This window comes from Cebidichthys violaceus, unplaced genomic scaffold (genome assembly GCF_023349555.1).
Source record: "Cebidichthys violaceus isolate CVI_PGR_0920_01 unplaced genomic scaffold, fCebVio1.0.p SCAF_37, whole genome shotgun sequence".
Classification (NCBI taxonomy): domain Eukaryota; kingdom Metazoa; phylum Chordata; class Actinopteri; order Perciformes; family Stichaeidae; genus Cebidichthys; species Cebidichthys violaceus.
The window spans coordinates 1,448,592-1,461,632 of record NW_027176561.1 but is presented as its reverse complement, the minus strand read 5'-3'; the positions used below and the strand labels follow the sequence as shown (position 1 = coordinate 1,461,632).

The 13,041-nt window shown below is 43.3% G+C and overlaps 1 protein-coding gene across 1 annotated transcript; it reads left to right on the top strand.

Annotated features, from left to right (window-relative positions):
* Window positions 1-315: 315 nt before the first annotated feature.
* On the top strand, window positions 316-11,706 carry tmem59l (transmembrane protein 59-like). The gene is made up of 8 exons (XM_068725986.1): window positions 316-618; window positions 1,867-1,972; window positions 2,865-2,959; window positions 3,127-3,279; window positions 8,560-8,665; window positions 8,811-8,925; window positions 9,237-9,354; window positions 9,948-11,706. Exons 1-8 carry the CDS (start codon window positions 451-453, stop codon window positions 10,104-10,106), a joined length of 1,020 nt encoding a protein of 339 aa, XP_068582087.1. The 5' UTR covers window positions 316-450; the 3' UTR covers window positions 10,107-11,706.
* Window positions 11,707-13,041: the final 1,335 nt, after the last annotated feature.

Genomic DNA, 13,041 nt, shown 5'->3' with positions numbered 1-13,041 from the left:
GTGTGTTCCAGCAGGATATTAACATCCAACCGGTAATTGTGACATTGATTATGTATGAACTGTCAATACTTCAACAAACAGTCCATCTGTCCGCCCTGCAGGACATCTGCCACCCGCAGCTTGGTCCTTTTCTACTATCTGACACATTTTTTATGAATGCCAACCCCGCCACATTGTGCACTGCAGTGAAGGCAGCTCTGCAGGTTATGTGTGTGTGTGTGTGTGTGTGAGTTTGGGGGGGGGGGGGGGGGGGGGGCAGCAGCTTGTGCGTGGTGATGATGATGATGATGCGCGTGACGCCACGAGCAGGAGCGGAGCAGCGGAGCAGCAGACAGGACCCGGGCTGAGGCAGCAGCAGCAGCAGCAGCATCCGCACCAGCAGCGCCGCCACAAAGGGAGCTCATCGCTGCGTGAAGCTCGACTCTCCGCTCCTCCTCTCCAGGGTTTGAGATGCTGCGGCTCGGCGGCACGATGTGCGGCTTCTCGGCCCTGATCTCGGTGCTTCTCGCTGGACTCGCGTCGGCGGCGTCTTCGGATCTGTTCGACAACCAACTGGGCGACATCAATTACTGCAAAAGGCAATGCCAGCTCACCATCAAAAACAAAAGCCCCGCTAAAGTAAGTTATTCCTGTGTGCCGTATAGCGTAGGCTGCCTCTGCAGAAAGCGCATTATCAGCAACGAGCTGAAACCTCCTGCTGTCCCGACATTTCAGCGCCTGCACCGACATACAGACGAACACAATGTGTTCGGCATCGAAAAAACCCCACTCCGTATTCATATGCATTATATAAAGGGAATGTGTTTATGTCCGTGCGTAATGACATGGTCGCTCCGATTTTTCGCTGCATCCTCTCGGATGCTACGGCGCACAATTAGGCCGAAAGATGGATGCAGCTCATTTTCTTCTGCACCTTCCAGACTCGTCCGAGAAGTGAACCGCGTCCAGTCAGCTCATCTCGAGATGCCCCTGCATTGACTTGCGACAATAATTGATCATTCCTTAATACGCAATTAAAGATGGGCCATGCAGGGAAGGTGAAGCGCGGGGCTGTGGAGGATCAGTGAGACTATTGTGAGCCATGAGACAATGCTCCTTTATTTACAGATACCACAGCATATTTCTGCTTACGAGGGCAGACTGGACAGGGTGGGAGATGATGGCTGTGAATCTCACCAAGAGTTTCTGTGGTTTTGATCCTTTAGAGATTTCCAGTGTCGGATGCCTTCCCTCCTCCTCCTCCCCCCCTTCTCTGCTGCCTTCAGGTGTGGTTCAGGCATCCTGCAGGGCAGCAGGAGCAGAGCTGCAAAGCGGTTCACAGTCGCCTCCTTTGAAGGTTGTGATTGAAAACGAGCCACTTGAGCGTGCATCTTTGTGGCAGTATGTCGAGTTTAAGGCCAGCAGACCTGGGCAGTAACTCCAGAAATGTTGAATTAAGCCGTCGCCTCCAAACTAGGAGGCAACGTTTCGTGGTTTGAGATAAACACCCCTCTGAGAATAAACAGGGACACGCAGTGAAGATGATGTCAAGCTCAAGGCTGTAAAAAAAAAAAAAAAAAAAAAAAAAAAATGCTCCTTGGTCAGGGACTCTCTTTGTTCCCAGAGAGGTCACCAGAGGGCGCTGTTCCCCTCTGTCAACCCGAGGATGAATGCATTATGACAAGGGGAAGTACAGTAATGTGCATCTTCCTTTCCCAAAACCTTTCCCTCATATCAACTGTTTATGACATGCTATAATTCAACAGCTGCACGGTGTCATCTGGAGATGCCACAACACATCTAACAAGCGTATCTTGAGTTTATCCACGAGTGCGGGAGACATCTATAATTTTGCGTCTCCCTCTCTTCTCTCCGTCTGGCTGGTAGGACTCCATAATGAACGCCTGTCACCGCGGCTGTCGCCTCTACTCCATCTGCCAGTTCGTCAATGGCAACGCCGGCTTCAATACCAGCAGGGAGGAGTGTCAGGGAGGTGAGTCAGTGTGTCAGTCTGTCTGTTGGACTGTCTGTTTGAATGACTCCGCTGGTCCTACAGAGCAGGCCGAGGCCAGAGTTGAAGCCGCCGAGGCCTCAATCCTTTTTGAGAACATTTTGTGTCAATGCCTCACTGTGTGGAAGTGACTGGGATCATTCTTTCATAAGGCACCATATATATTATTACAAAATAATAAAAGGTACACCAGTAACAAATTAACAGGCAGCCTAATTAAAGTGGAAACTTTTTTTAATGCAGCAACAAAATTGGTCAAATCTTGAACAGGAATTCAAATTCCAATGTAATGTATATAGAATTGAATTGAATAGATCGGCTCCATTGTCACCGATACCCAATCCAACTATTTGAGTCAGTATTGGACCGATATCCAATATTGGTATCAGTATCGGTACATCATTTCTGCTTATTCCAGCAAGTTCTACTTGAATTGTGTCTTACAAACCATTAATATTTGCTCTGTTTCCCGGAAAGCCGGCAGAATCGGCGGGTATTTCCTGGCTGTTTGAGGCTGTTCGCCCTGTTTGAACTGCTGTATTGGAAATCAATGATGTGATTTACCGTCCAGACAGCGGATGCCCCGTTTGCCCCCCCGTTTTAATCACGGCGACGTGGAGAGAATCGTCTCCGCGGTTCGCCAACAGTTACATCTCCCTTGCATCTTTCTCCTTCTTCCCACATAAACAGCCTGTACCTGTTTTATTTCTTCTTATCTTCCACTCAGCTGACTGCAGTGCTCCATGTGCCCACTCGCTGTTATGGTTCTGTCTTTCTCTTTTTACACTTTCGACCACCTCTTCATCATGCTTCTTCTTCTTCTTCTCTCTCTCTCTCTCTCTCTCTCTCTCTCTCTCTCTCTCTCTCTCTCCAGCCTGCCAGGAGGCATATATTAAGCTGCTGGAGCAGGAGGCCTGCTGCACCGGCTGTGCCAGTCAACCCTCTGAACCTGAGCTCAAGAGGAGGAAGGTGAGGAAAAATGCTAATGCGGCTATAAGAGCCAACGTGACTTATGATGTCTGAATGTTAATGTCAGTACTAAGTGTGCACATACAGTATACTGAAGCACACACACACACACACACACACACAAATAAATCTCCTTGTATTAGAGTATCTTGCTCTCTCTTCCGCAGCTCAGGGCCATGACTCTCCGCCCTAAGCCCCCCTCTGTGATGGAGGCCGTTTCCAGTTGGTGCAACGACATCGTCAGCTCTGCCCAGAGCTTCATCTCCTCCACCTGGACCTTCTACCTGCAGGCTGATGATGGCAAGGTTGTGGTTTTTCAGGTAAGACCCAGTCAAGTGTTTGTCCAGGACAGGCAGCTCTAGCAGTGATCATTTATCTTGTGCATGCTAGGTTCATAGATAAATGGTTCAGGTTATATTCCGCAAAATGAGGATAATGATTCATGTAAATCGCACATTTTCTGCACTCTATTGACATTTTATAAAATGTGATGGATTTTTAACTGAAACCCAGCTCCTAAAAGTTTACACATGTGCTAGACATGATGTGTTTTGGGGTTTCTGGCATTAAACACTATGTGTTTGCGGTGGGCAGCAATGCTTCCTGTGGAAAAACCTCAACCTACACTGAAAATCCAGATTTAAATCCAGTATTTGATCTCTGCACTTGCAGCAAAGCCAACTTTTAAAAGTGAGCCTGTTTTGTTCTATCCAACACATCGTATCAGTGTCAGTGAACAAATTCAAAGAGAAACACAATACACCAGTATTTGTGTGTATGTGTGTGTTTTTTTATAGTCTTTGTCTATGTTGCATTAATCGGAATTAAGTTAAGAGTCACATGTTGTAGCAAATATTGAATTTTTTTTAAATTAAGCTGCAGAACGGCAACATTTTTTCAGAATTTCTGCACTTTTAACAGAGTTAGATCTTTAAGTGCTTCGCTGCAAAAGACAAATGACAAATGAATTCTAAAATCTCCATAAATCAACTGTCCTCATACACTATATTATGGCTCACTGAGTCAAGATGGTGGAAAATTACATGATTAATGCCGACAAAGCTTTTTCATGTCGCATGTTTTAAACTGGAGGTTAAAAGCAAGCCAGTAGACCTTTATATATTATTAGTTGAGCTAACCTCTGCTTCCTGTTAAGATAAGGAAATATATCCTCTAAGGAAATATATCCTCTGGTAAATATACCATGCGGTGCCGTAGAGCTTGGGTCACTGCCAAAACAACTCACGGCTCATTTTGGAGTCAGTGCATCTGTGAAGGTTGAGTGAGCAAGGGCACACGGCGGGGTGGGGACAAGGTGGCTGCATCCAGAGAGCCGCAACCATTTTTTTTTTTTTTTTTCAGCGCTTTAATTGTTTATAAATGTCCTTTCATATTATGTCACTTCCCTCAGCACCATGCATATTTGATAACCGGCAGGGCTAGCTGTGGTGAGCTCGCCTCAGGACGGAAACTCACCGCTAGATTTAGAAGAGAGTGGACTGCACTAAAGAGTAAAGTTTGTGACAGATAAATATTCAGAAGTTGTTTCTGCAATTTGAAAAAGATGAAGTGAATTGAGCTGACAGGCCCACTGTTCATGAGCACCCCCACCAAGGAGGTTATATTTAGGCCCCGTGGGTTTGTCTGTTTGTTGAATAAGAAATTGTGAAAGTGGTTGAAAGTTTGGCCAGTAATCATTTTTTTGGCCTGGATCAAGGATTCTTTTAAAGGATTTGAGCTGCGGGGCTTTTTTTCAACATTTTTGCTCCTGATAAACTACTTATTTGAGTCATTTCATGCTTACTCTCATGTAGAGCTTGATCCAGATGCAGATCTAACATTTCTTTACATTTTCTACGATTGAAATGGCAAATCTGGATGTTTTTGCTGCCATTGCAGAAATACGTTCTCTTGTTGAACTTGAACATAAGGTGGATGCAGTAAACCACCTATACATTAAAGCTATAATAAGAGTTGGTCTGTCTAACCACCAGACTATCCAACCATGTCCTCCTAAAAACTGGTCAGAAACCTGCATCTCTGTCAGGGGTTTTCCCGTTTGATGGCAATTTTAGCTCCATAATGAAAGGGCTCAATAGGAAATGAGAGTATTTATGCAGCGTAACCAATACAGACGAGCTACTGTATAACAGAGCAGTCCTTTATATGATGAGATTCACTATTAGGTATTACGAAGCTGTCTGCCTACTGGGCTCTCTGAGGCAGCGTCTCATATAGAGATGCAGCAGCCACAGAACATGAAATCACCAACATTTCTTTCGGACGTAGTGATGGATGTTTGCTCTTTATGGAAGTGACATGCAGGCTGAAGTGGCGAGGGGAAGCCAGGCTCCACGGGGTTGTGAGAAGACTACCAGGCCTGTGTTTAGTGGGCAGCTGGCAGACCGCCACCAAGTTGACAGATTGACTTTCCCAGTGTTGAAACAACAGAAAAAGTCCAGCTAAATTGAGCGACAGCAGAGGCTGGGGGGGGGGAGGGGGGGGGATATCCATAAAGGAGCTGACTGTCGTTATACATCCAACTGTGTGCTCCCTTGTGTGACCTCAAGTTGTGAGAATAGCTAGTTGTGTGCATCATAAACAAACATTAGTGGCAGCAGTTAGTTCAGATTATATGGGTGGAGTAAGTCACTTTTAGGTCACCACTGGGGTTTGTCCAAAAAGAAAATAAAGAAAACTTGTAATTTTGAGGAAATATTGGTAAAACACAGCCCTTTACCGCAGTCATTTCCTTCTCACCACCCCCATGTTATTTTGACAAATCAGCCCATGATAGGCAGACAGAGTGCGAGTGTTTGGGACAAAAGAGAGTCGATTAAAGACTTCCTCCAACTGAGCCGTGGTTCCGTTTGCAAGCTGGCCTGTCGAACAAATTGAACTCGGCGTAAGGCTGAATACAAAGAGAGAAGTCCCTGCCCCATTTCTTCTTGGCAATTGCATTAGTCATTCTGCCCCGAATGAATAAAATACACCCTGTTCAGGATGGAGAGACCCAGTGAAATAACAGTGTTTGAAGGAAGCGTGACTTTGACTTATGATGCTACGCTGAAAAGGAAGTAAGTGTTCTTTCTCATCTACGCTTAATCATCCAGCCACAGGAGACTTAAAGTGACTTAAGCATGAACATTACAAACGGTATGTGAAGCACAGTCATGATTTATGGTATTATGCTCTATTTATTATGGTCTGTTTGATCTACCTACCGCGTCTATTGCCCTCAGCCCAAATTAGTTCCTACTGAAGACAAACTTTTACAATTGTCTCAATGTTAATCTTAGTAAAGGAAGATGTCATTTGGTTTGGACAACAATGGAGGAAGAAGCTATATCAGGATTTTGATACTTATTATTAGGATTAATTTATTGTGGGTTTTGGTATTTTCATGAGAAAAAGAGAAATACAGAATATCACCAGATTGTCTTTTAATCCTGAAGTACTTGTCTTTCATGCTGAGGTGCTAAACCCTTTAACACATTAAACTGTTTTTGTTATTTCTATACACTTTTTGTTTACTATGATACAACACCAAATGGAAGTATTATGAGTCTTAATTGACCACATGGGGGCGCTGTAATAAAAGTTAAGATTTAAGGCCCCCAAATTAAAAGGGGACATTTCATGATGAACTCACTTTTTCAGTGCTTGTGCACATTTGGGTATCTGAAGTGCCGACAAACCCACAAACAGTGAATCAAGACCACCCAGTCAGTTTTTTTGTGGGCTGCCGATCAGTAAACATTGAAATCAAAAATCCAATCGGGTTTGGCTCTCCTTCTTATGTCACATGCAGGCTCATTAGAATACACCGCCCCCCATCTGAGTATCTCCACCCACGGTTTGACAACTACCTTTGCAAAGGTGCACCTTATATCGCAAACCAATCAGAGCAGACTGAGATTTTTTTGTTTTGGGGGGGGAGGCCCTTAAAAAAACAGGCGCCAAAACGGATTGTTTCAGACAGAGTTTAAATACAGGTATATTCAGACAGACAGGATGAGAAAAATGATGTGCTTTTTGAACATTAAAGGATGTAAACACGTTCTAATAGAACAAACAAAACACGCGCAAGTCTGAACCTGAAAATGTGAGTGATATGTCCCCTTTAAAGGCTGTCATTTTGACACCATTAGCCCAATTTAAAGTTCAATTTGCTCTAATTATTTCCCCAATTAGTCTGATGATTAATGTGCTTGCTTAATGCACAGCCGGACGCACCTCAGATACCTTTTGTAACCATTTTACCCCCTCAGACTTTAAGTAAGGAGCAGTGTTTTTCATTTTGAATAGAGTCAAAGTTCTTTTACTTTATATGTTTTGATTTATTTGTGGAAGCTCAAAAACAGATTGCATCCAGTCCCAAATTCAGTTAGATTCAGTCTAACTGTATCCACCACTCCTCAGCCTAAAACCCTGTTTCTTTACGTCTCTGAACTCTCAAACCCCTCTTTCTTTCTTCCTTTCTTTCTTTGTCTTCCCTCTCTCTTTCTGTAAGTCAGAGCACCTTTTTGCATTCCCTCTCTCATAATGCATGACAGATGCAGATCAGGCTCGGCTCATTCGGATGGTTAGAGCTCTTCAGTCTGCAGCCAATGAGAATCAGCCCCCTCAAGTCTCCCCAAACCTTCACACTGCCGCTGCATCTGGTTTCAATGCACCCTGTCAGAAAACATTGCTCGCTAGGGGTAATAAACCCGGTTGTGAAATAACTTTTTCAACAGAAGAGGTTTGAAGGATTGTTAGGGCTTTTGGGAAGCAAACTAACCAGCCACGTCTCCACGGCCGGCTGCAGAATGTTGCTTTGTTATTCTGGACAAGAGATTGGAATACATTCAGGAGAAAGTAGATAAATCATTTCCTAACTAAAGTAATGAGAATGAATGAAACTGTGAATGATTTTAGCTGGTTTCACATCGTAGTGCATGACACAGCAAGAGGTTTCAGAGTTCATTGATCCACTTAATGTCAGGATCGATAAATACTGGGAGGTTGATGCTACTGCAGTGGGATGTACTGTACTCCTTTAAATTTGTGTATGTGTGTGTGTGTGTGTGTGTGTGTGTGTGTGTGTGCGTTTTGTTGCTGCTGCTGAGGCCAGCAGTAGTATTGTTACAAGCGGAGGGAGGGTCAACAGTGGGGATCCAAAATCCTCTTTTAATGAGTTCTCCAGGGGGAACCAGAAACACTGAGAACATAATGAAACCCACAACAGCGCAAACACTGACAGCAGGCTGTGTGTAGCAGTTCTTTTAAAAGCCATTTCTTTTCGAGGTGCCGTCCCAGTTCAAGGGGGTTTTACTAAACTGGTTTGGGTGGGTGAGAAAGATACTGTGAGAGACCCCCCCCCCCCCCCCCCCCCCCCCCCCAACATATACAAAGGATGTTAGTTAAGTTATGCAACATAGTGAATGCTCATAACAGTATTAATCATCTTGCTTGTGCTTAGGTTGATTGGGGAGACGAGAAGTGCATTTACAAACTGCAGCAGTCTACCTTTTAATTCCCTTCAGCTGATGTTGATAGCCGTCAACATACTTTTATTTTCTTTATTATAACACTGCTTATTACTTTCTTCTCCTCAGAGCCAACCAGATATGGAGTACTCTCTGCCTGAGCTGCAGGCTCCTCGATCCAACGTGGCGGACAAACCCTGGCCTCAGGTCCACTCTCACACCCAGAGACCCCATGGTGAGAACACACACACACACACACACACACACACACACACACACACACACATTTATCCATGTATAGCAGCACATGCATATATTGCTGCAATATTCACTCATTAGCATCCAACTGAATTTAATTTTTTCTCTGAATTGTTTGGCAGGTGTGAGGGGACATGGTGAGAGGGGAGCATCCAAAGCAGGAGGCAAAGGGAAGCACCCCGTCCAGCACACAGACGACCCCACAGCTGAGCACGACTTCCTCGGCTGCATGTCGAGGTGAGCTGGAGCTTGAGTTGCCCTGCTGAGAATTAAAGACTTAAAATAAGAGAACTAATGTTTTTATATATATATATATATGTATATATGCTTGGAGAAGAGATTCTCCAAGCATATATAGAGAGACATACAGTATATAAGAGATTTCAAATAGTTGGGGATTGCAACATTTATAACATGCAAAAAAATCCCAAGCTCAAAAGTGTATTTTTTTTCACCTTCAAGCTAGTTATATTTGTTGGCGCCTTCACGTTAAGTTTCTCAGTATTTCTATCCATCTTCAGTTTCATCCCATAACTCTCGTTCCGCAGACGTTCAGGCCTTCCGCGGTGGATTTTAGCGGCGTGTCTCTTCCTGTCCATCATGGTCATGTTGTGGCTCAGCTGTGCCAGCCTCGTCACCGCACCAGAGCAGCACATCAAGACGCAGGTACACACACCGAAAAAGCACCCACGACCAATGTATACGCATGCACGTGTGAGGGTAGCAATGACTTCATACACCTTTTCAGTGCTTGTGTGCATGCATCTCTTCAATTAGAGTGTTTACCAAACCACAAAGTTTGAATTAACAACCCAGTCGGCAGTTTTTGTGGGCAGATCACAAAACTCCCCTTCTTGTGTCACCGCAGGCTCATTAGAATATACCGGCTTCACCCACAGATTGAGACCTACCTTTGCAAAGGTGCACCGTATTTTTCTCACAAGCCGATCAGAGCACACAGAGCTTTAAAGAGAGGGGGCCTTAAAGAGACAGATACTAAAGCGGAGCGTTTATGACAGATGGTGAATACAGGTATATTCAGTCAGACAGTATAAGAAAAAGAATGTGTTTTTGAACATTAAAGTATGTAAACATGTTCTAGTAAAAAAAAAAGTACGAACCTGAAAATGAGCACCCCTTTAAGTTCCACTCATAAATGAATTGGTGACTCAGCATATGTTGCAGAGCACTCGTGCAAAAAATGGTTGGGGAAGTGTTGGAGGTGAACTTGCTCACTATTATCACTTGTTTTCTTTCAGCTGAGTATCAACGGAGATAAAGAGTTTCTGGATAATGTCCACAAAGTCAACCCGTACCACCTGAGTCCCGCGATCGCTGTGGCCATGAAACAATCGGAGGAGAGCCAGGAGGCGGGGCCGCTGCCGGTGAAAGTTGACCTCAACAAAACCTGTGTTTAGAAAAAGGACCAGTGGGAGAGCCGCTGTCTTGTTTCCCAGGATAACCATGTCTGAAATCCGTGGCCCGTCGGTGCAAGGGGTAAAACAAACACATCACGGGACTCAAACCAGTCACCAGAATTTTTTTAAACATATTTTTAAGAGCATGGCACACTCCTGTCATTTCAAATTATGATACTGAAACATCTAGCTTGGTCTTGCTGGTCTGATGACATTTCATTTCCTTGTCCATCCTCAGATTATTCTTAATGATCAGCCTGCTCATTGCTTATTAATAAATCAGTGCTCTTGTCTCAGAGCCACTCTGGAGAAAAGGAAGGATTACAGCTGAGAGCTTTCATATTATTTTTCACGTCTCGCGTGGACGAGAGAAGACAAACGCTGAGAGTTATTCTAGATTTAGTTTTGCCTCGTTCTCACAGAGAGTTTGGATTAATTGATGTTGCTGAGAGTGAAAAAAAAAAGAGAGTAAAGGAAGATGGATAGAAGGTGGGCTAAATACTTTGACAGCACTCTTGTGAGCGCTGCAGGAATTATGAATAATTGAAAACCATGTTTTCTCCTTCACAACGTAAAATAAAATCTCTGGTGAGCTACACATTCTCACTGAGTTCAGAGAAACAAAGGCATACTCACTCCAAGAACTAAGACAGTGTCCTTTGTCAACGTATTCCTCTGCTTGTTCGTGTATATTTGGATATGTCTGGATGTGTGTGTGTTTGTGTGTGAACATCTACAACAGCACACAAACACTTAAAACTGCTAAATTCAAAACTGGCTCTGACGCTCTGTCTGAGAATGAACAAAATGAACAGTCAACTTATTTTCTACTCTATTTATTCAGAGTCATCAACATGGGTTATCTGTTAAATAGTGTTATTGAAATGCCATGTACAGTTTATTCATCTTTCAAATGTAATTGATCTGTACGTTAAATACGTTGTGACACAGATTGGAAAGAGACATCGAGGGGAGATTGCACCTATTACTGTATTATTATTATTATTATTGCTCTTATATCACTTCAAGAGTTCTTAGCTGTTATATGTGCCACGTGCTTTCTAATAGCTGCCTATTTTGTATGTCCTAGGAGCACACACTGAAGGATAACCTCTGTAACAATGTGTAATGCAAAGCTTTTAACATAGACCGTTGTTATTGAACAGAGTTGCACAGTCTTAGAGAAGATTTTTTCTGTTTTCCTCTCAGTGCTTTTGATGTCCTGTAACGCTCTCTTTTCACCCAGGCTATGTAGACAATAAACCGTGCATGCAAGTGACGCTTCGATAGTTTAGCTTAACCGCCCGCCATGCCAGTATGGCAAGACTCTACTGTAGACTTGTGTGATTTTTTGTGTTACTATTTACTGTAAACATTGAATAGAACGTGTAATAACGGATGACGATTACCTCGTGATTTACGGGAAGGACTCTTGATTTAAAAAGCCATTCAATAGATATCTGCGCTGGTTCAAACTGAAGGTATATCACAGGGAGTATGATATGAATTTCAAACTGTATTGTTTCCTTTTTACTGGTCTGTTTATTTTCAATCAAATGATACTTACAACATGAAATAAAGTGTTTTCATTGTAAATAAATGAGAGTTAAGTGGTTTCTTTTACATTAAAAAGAAGGATAAATAAAAAAAAAAAGAATAATGCCAAATAGATGGTCGACATTATACACTGTAGCGTGTCCGTTCTGAGAAATACAAATGAAACAGAAATATAAAGAAATTAAAAAAGAAAGAGCTGTAGCCAACATGATAGCAGGATGGATAGCTGTGGACACCAGAACATTACACTGAATACCAAAACCCATTGGCTCACCAGCGTCCACTCTCCTCTGAAGGCTTTTGTTTGTTCACTGGCTGCAGATATTAGTGACCTCGGCCCCTGATGTTTGCTGATCAGGCCTCAGGCTCTCAGGCAGCCTTCCAAGTCATCTTAGAAGGTGGTTGGTTGGGGTTGAGATCAGACTCTATGCAGGCCAGTCAAGGCCTTTTACATCAAAGTATGTGGACATCCTCAACCCATCTTTTCACATTATTCCTTTTAGCACTGATGATTTTTTTATTCTGAAATCTGTTCCCACCAACCAATTTTTTTCTCTCACGTCTTTCTCCACCACTCTCTAGATGAAATCCTCAACATGTAATAAGGGCTGCTGTCCACGTGGTGGCAGCATAGCTTCAGTATTTCTTAAACTACCTTGTTGTCACCTGAACTTAAGTGATACATTTAATAATTTTCCTTCAGATGAAGTGTTTTTATTATATTGTTAACACTGTTTAATGTCAGAGAGACGCATTCTTTCTGCGGCCATCGATGACAGATGTTTGCTGTTCATATCGTTGTCGTGTGTCATCTCACTACAGAGCGCCACAAGAAGCTGAGGTGGGCATAATAGTCAAGAAAAATAATGTGTGACATTTACTCTACAAAATACATTAAGTTTGTGTCAGAATGGATGAAAAATGGTCACAGAAAACATAACAGATGAGAGCAGCCGCCGCCGCAGCTTCAAGTGAAGGCAATTTTTGCAGCTGGGACAACTGCTGAGAGAATAAATGAAGCACCTGCCAGCCTGTACCTGCAGGAGACAAAAACATGTGATGGAGTTCTTTAACGTAGAGAAATCTGAGAGTTGGCACTTGCATTTTGGATAAAGTCATACCCTGAAGTTTGTCTTTCAGAATCTCTCCACCAAAAGTGTCGACATTTGATCAACGACATGCACGCTTAATTTACAAACGAATCCAAAAAGTCGCTCACAGTTGTTTGCAGGGCTGAACGGTCCTCAACTTGTGCTGAGGCCGCACTGAAGAGTAGCTTCGTCTGCATTACAATCTGATGCTTTGCATAAAATCAGTCTGAATGAATCTACTACACCTCACATCGTTCTCTCTGCACTCACCTGTGACAGATAGAATT